The following is a 6,690-nucleotide window of genomic DNA, read 5'->3' as shown; positions in this document are numbered from 1 at the left end:
ATTTAATAATTATTAAATTTTACACGTAATTCACTTAATATTATTATTATTTTTCATGAAATATATCAATTTTAAAATATATGTAATTGTATTTAGACCATGTTAATTTGACTAGTACAATAATTATATAAATGAAATTTAAAATGAATTCATAAGCATGGAAGTGCAAAAATATTTGAGATACACATGCTCATATGGCACCATTTAATAATAATTAAAAGTTAAAAAAAAATCCATATATATATATACACTCTTCATTCATTTATTTTATTTTATTATTTCGACTAAATTATTTCACTAATTAATTTATATAATAGTTTATAGTAGTCCATCGAGTCTCGTCTAAATCTAATTTTTTTAATTGAAACCAATATTAAATTAAATCCATCAATATTATATTAAAGATTTCACCAAAACAATATTCTAAAAAATTATTATTTAATCTTTACGTTTTAATAAAATTAATTTTTTTAGTTAATATATTTTAAAAAATATATTATTTAATCATTATATTTTACTTCTATTAAATTATGAATAATTTGCATAGCTCATTCCTTAATTTTACCATATATTTCACTTTTATTTTTTAACTTTAATTTATTATTAAAAAAATTCTTTTAACCTCCAATATCAAATTTATAGATTAACAAAAAATTCTAAGCTACATGTTACGTCTACGTATATAGTTTTAATACTTTATAGTAAAGAATAAATCATTTTTTTTCAAATAACAGATCAGTGATGACATTGGTATTTTTAGTTGACGACAGCCATGTATTACCTGTGTCGACATTTATGAAGGCATTCATTTCTTTCAAAAGGATTCGCGGCATGTCAAACCCTAATATGATTGTTCGTTTTATATCGAATTAAACCACATACTCCATCGTGATAGGTTCAAATAGTAATTGAAACGATAGGCCTTTTTTAAGTGTGAAAGAAAATAAGATAAAAATAATTTTTTTTTCAATTTTTTTTAACTTAAAAACCTATTATACCAAGTTAGAGAGATTTTAGTGAAACAAATTAAAATTCAAGTTTTTTTTCTTAACAAATTGAAGTTAAGGGATTTTTATCCTGAAAACCTACTATAACAAGTTGGGGAGATTTTTATGAAATAAAATTGAAGTTTAATAATTTTTTAGCAACGAATTAAAGTTAAGGAACATAAGTAAAATACGGAGCAAAGTTAAGGAACAAACTATAAAAATTACCCACTAAACTATTTAGTTTCTATATTAAATTTTTTGTTAGTCAAAGTATTTTTTAATGCAAGCTAAACTATTAATTATTTTTTATATTTTAATTAAACTAATTAGTATATATTTTAAAAAATACATTAGTTAGTCTATATAATTTAGTTTCATTTAATTATTAATATTTTATATTATTTTTTATAACAAAACTGTCTTGACTCTCTTTTATTTATTTATCTCTCTCTCCATTTATTCCTTTATACATTTATACATTTTTTTTTATCTCTTTCTCTATTTTTTATATCTCGATATAAATTGGTACAAATTATATGTATAAAAAATTAATCAATTCCCTTAATATAAATTCATAGTTGCTCTTCACCTAACAAAATTTTTATTTTCATTCAGGGATATATTTTTTAAAATACAAAAACTAAGTAATTAGTTTTATACTTAGTTTAGAATTTGACTTATGTTTATTATAAAAATTTTGCCAATTCTTTTTTTTTCTTTTCACAAAATAATTATATTATTTATAAAATTAAAAATTTTAATGTTATAATAAAATATAATTTAATTGAAAAAAGTTAAAAAACATTACTGATCATTTAAACAATTTTTTTTTCTTCATGCAATCTTATCCTTTAAAAGAATAAATTAAGTTCAAATTTAGAGTAGTATAAGAATTTAATTTATTAATTTTTTATTTTATTAATTTTTATATTTAAAATTAATATAAATATATATAATATATATTATTATGGGGATAATTCATTTAAATTCTTTACGCGCAAACGATTCATTTCAAATAAAACCAATGCAAATTCTAAAAAAATTATTTCATTATATTGCAAAAAGAACTTTTACATAAATAAATATCTATATATACATATTTTTCTTTATAAATTATAAATTTGAAAAGTAATATTTTTTAACGATTTTTTTTATGTAAAATATTTTTTTTATTATTTAACTTTTAAAATAAATTTAATTAACATTCTATTATTCACTTTAGCATAACAATGAATGATTTAACGCATCTACAATTAAATATTATTTAAAATTTTTAATATAATATTATAAATTAATTTTTACGTAATGCATTAAAAGAAAATGTCGTAGTTCCTATTTTCATTAGGATTTTTCCTAAATAGATGTAAAAATCCATTGAAAATTCACCCTTAATTTATTTTGTGATAAAAAAAATCCTTAATTTATATATATTTAATATTTATTAAAATATAAATATTTAATTTTTATATATCTAAATAAATAGTAATAATAACAATAGTTTAAATATAAAAATTTTTATTATGTGTTAATTATTTTTTATTGAGTATTAATTTTTAATTAATTAAATTAATATTAAAATTAAAATTTTAATAATTAAATTTAATATTTATATATATGTATAAATAAATTATTATAAATGAAATTTTTAGTGTGTCTTTGTGATTTATTAAAATACTTCTTGTCATGCATGCTCAACTATTAGCCACTATAATAAAGACAAAATTATTAAATAAATTTTATCTACCACATTATTTGTAAAACAAACTAATAAAATTATTTATAGTAATATAATTAAAAATAAATTTTTAATTTAATTTTTAATTATTATTTTATATTTTTATAATTATAAATAAGGAGTAAAATCGAATTTCTGGCAATAAAAAAAATACAAAGTATATATTTTGTAATAAAATTTTGCATTTTATTTTATCTACACCCCAAAAACGACGTCGCACATCCTTGGGTCTTTGGCAGACCACAAATCCCTAGTTTTCTTTCCCAAAAGCATTTGTCTCTTTTGCTCTCTCTACTCCCATTCGGAAAATCGCCACCTCTCTCTGGCCAGCAACTGTCTATCTCACTCTTTCACTGTCGCGAATCAAGAACACCGACCACCAGCCTTATTCATATTTTTCCAATTTCAATTCTTTCCCCGTAAGTCCATCTACTTCCCATCTCTAGAACTTAATTATCTTCCTGCTTTCTTGATTGTGATTTCTTGAATGCTATGTAAAGAATGCAATTTCAGGAATTATTCATGGTACTTGGCTTTGTCTACTAGCAATGCATCAGAATTCCAACCATTATAAGTGCAGATGATTGAAAATTAGAAATTCGGTGGAACCTTCACGTTCTTTTGTCTGTCTTCTTGGATATCTGATTCTTAATTGTGTTTGATCTCTCCATTTGCATATTTGCGTTCAATTACAGGGGAAAAAAAAAGAACTTCTATCTTAAGAAAAAAGAACTTCTATCTTTATATTAGAATGAATTTTGATGATTACGTTAATGGTTTTTTTTTCTTCCCTTTTAGTAAAGTTAGAGTTCAACATCTATGAGTTTAAGTAGAACATTATAATTAAATTATGAATAGAATTCCACTTCATATGAGCATTTGAAAATGCCATGAAAATCAAATATAGCATAGAATTGATATGTCAAAATGGGAAACTTGCCAAAGTTACAAACTTTGGCATAAACATTTTATAAGCTTAACCTTTTATATACGTAGATTCCATATTTTTTTGTCACTAAAGCAATGATCTACATTTGCAGCTGCCTAGCTTATCTGGATTCAACTGGGAAAATAAAAATCCATTCAGATTGAAAAGAGTTCATGATCTATCAAAATCTTTTCTGAAAGTTTACCGACCCTACCCTACATAACACTATGGGCTCAGAGAATGAACCATTATCTTCCCAGCGGCAAGTATCCTGCACTACCTGCTTCAATGCTCTCTGGTTCTGCTATTGTACTCACCTTCATCCTTTCTCTTTTACTATCTTTCAGAAACTTTTCGTTTATTATAATACATTCCACACGCACACATTCATGCACCAACTTGAAAATTAGAGAGTTTCATTTTGGATCTTCCAATCTCAGTTTGTTATCCTTTTTTTTCCTTTTTGTATTTTGTTCTGACCCACTTTTGAATTAATTCTACGGCTGGTATTGTTGTGGTGGCAGCTCCAATGTATCAGATGCAGCAGTATTATAGGCTAGGAGTTCTTGATAATTGTTCTACTAAATGGAGTGCTCTGGTAGATTGTTTAATCCTCAAGACCAAAAAGTCTTCCCAAATTCAGGTACCCCTTTTTAATTTATTATCTAATTTAAATTTTGTATTATCTTCTAGTCACTGCAAGCTTTTTCTTTTCATGTGTTGGATGAATTAATTTTAGATTCTGGAAAGGTAGGGAAATAGTGGTGTGTTTTAGAGAATAAGGAAGATTTGTAAACTGCATGAATTTGTGTAGGTATTTCTAGGCTATTCTTATGCTTGTACTTGTGAGAAAAGCTTACCTATTCAAACTTATAAAACTTGTAATGTAACTTCCACACACACTTATGAGAGGTTATTAATGAAGGGAAAAATGCTATTAGCACCACCTGTTATTACTACCTCAATAATCAACCATCTTTGAATTTTTTGTCTGCAGCAATAATAACATACATTCTTACTGAGGCTGTTTGTCTAAACTCTAAAGTCAGTGTGCCTAAAACAAATTAGGCCTTGTTTGACAACAGCTTTTAAGAAAGCGTTTAGTATTTGACTCTAGTCAAAATACAACCTCTCTTATTTATATTGTCAAGTGGCATAGTATTTATATTAGTTTTTAGATATCGAGAAAATTGTTCATGGAAAGTTACCCCTTCTAACTTGCTGAGTGAACGTTTTGATTATGGTCAATAAGATGATACCACTATTTTTACAATCCAACAATTCTTTGTACCGAACTCTTCTATTTTAAATCACTATATAAACAACTAATCACCGATAGCTAATATATAACAGTTAACAGCTAGAAAAACAGTATACAATTATTAAAATAGCTAACTACTAAAACTACTAATATTGCCGAACAGGATCTTAGTTAAGTGATTTCTCTAGTCATTCCAAAGGATGGGTGGATTTTTTTTTTTCTTTTTTTAATTTAAGGTTAACATTTGAGGACCATTGCTGAGATTCATATGCATTTAGAGTAGATAGAATAGAACTTTGTTGAAAGCATTGTAATTATACAAGGACAGAGAATCAATGTATGTGTTTTCTTTATTTTTTCCTTCTTCAAGTAGTTTGCTTAGGATTTTGTTTGTGCTCTGCCCAAGTGTTTGCGTGGATTTTGAATGCAGGAAATTTTAGACACTCATGAGAAAGCCAAGCCTCACATTTGGACATTTCGGACGCCAGAAGAAGCATCATCTCACTGGAAAGAACTGTTTGGACATTTAGATGAAATGGAATGAGGGCACCCATTACTAATTTACAGCTTCTTTTAAGATGTTGATGACTCTGTTTTCTTTTGTTTTTGCTTTACCAAAATAAGAGAGTACAGAACTATACTGGTAAAGATTGGAGGTTCATCCCATCTTTTTCCTTTTAATGGGTACCACCTCTGGCACCGATTGGAGCCAGTTACAAGTCAGAGCATTATTCAATCTCAATTTAGCTATACGATCAGCTACAGAATTTGCACTCCTCTTGATAAAGGAGAAATTGCAGAAAAGAAAACCAACGGAGATGGATCTAATAGCATTATCGTGACCCTTATTTCCCCTGGCATCTCTCCTGTCAACTCTTTTACTGCAGAGAACAAAATGGCCGAATCACTCTCTAATATAACTCGTCTGACCCCATACTTTGCTCCTAACATAGCTTTAGCTTCACCACTTAGGATCGAATTGCAATTGATCAACCTGGCCAAACCATTCAACAATTTGGCCTCAAAGTTCCTCATCACCGCAGGTACTGCGGGGGAACTACAGCCCCCTTTACAAGCAACATTAGTGTGTATTTTCACCACACCTCGGATGGGAGAATGCTATGAAACTACTCTCAATTCACTATCCACATTCCGAGGACTGCTATTCACCAAAGAAAGCTGCAAAAGTTCCATCATACTTCGAAGAATTCTATGAGAATTTCCTATATAATCCATAACGTAACTGCAACGGTAGTAATGAAATCATTAAAACCAAATTCCTTTCAGAATTCTGCCACTGACTAACTACATCTCAAATGAGCCAAAGCATGTTGCCTTCGCATGATACTGATTATATAAGGACATTAATATTCGTTATTTTTATTTTTTTTTAAATTAATGATATAATAATAGCACAGCTATAATTATAAATAATCATCTCTTAACAATTTTCCCTGAATTTTTTTTTCTGAAAATATTAATATTAATAAGCACTATTTCATTTATAAAAATTTTAATAATTAAATAATATCTAATTTTTTTCTCTTAAGTAAATGTTATCATAAAATTAATAAATTTATAATTTATAGATAAAAAAAAATTTGAAACATAATTTTATAAATTTTGAAAGTAAAAAAGCAATCAATAAATTTGCTTCTTAATAAGGAAAAAAAAAACATTTCATTTAAGAAAGGAGGACATTTCATTTTGAAACATTTCACTGCTTATTTTACCCTTTTTGTATTACTTTTTTTTTATTTTTTGATTTTTATTTAAT

At 26.1% G+C, this 6,690-nt stretch overlaps 1 protein-coding gene across 1 annotated transcript; it reads left to right on the top strand.

Annotated features, from left to right (window-relative positions):
* The first annotated feature begins 2,970 nt into the window (after nucleotides 1-2,970).
* On the top strand, nucleotides 2,971-5,636 carry LOC110650652 (uncharacterized). Its single transcript, XM_021805716.2, has 4 exons — nucleotides 2,971-3,143; nucleotides 3,765-3,961; nucleotides 4,177-4,295; nucleotides 5,344-5,636. Exons 2-4 carry the CDS (start codon nucleotides 3,880-3,882, stop codon nucleotides 5,455-5,457), a joined length of 315 nt encoding a protein of 104 aa, XP_021661408.2. The 5' UTR covers nucleotides 2,971-3,143; nucleotides 3,765-3,879; the 3' UTR covers nucleotides 5,458-5,636.
* The last annotated feature ends 1,054 nt before the right edge of the window (nucleotides 5,637-6,690 follow it).

Source organism: Hevea brasiliensis, chromosome 6, assembly GCF_030052815.1.
Source record: "Hevea brasiliensis isolate MT/VB/25A 57/8 chromosome 6, ASM3005281v1, whole genome shotgun sequence".
Taxonomy (NCBI): Eukaryota; Viridiplantae; Streptophyta; class Magnoliopsida; order Malpighiales; family Euphorbiaceae; genus Hevea; species Hevea brasiliensis.
This window is presented reverse-complemented; position numbering and strand designations above follow the sequence as displayed.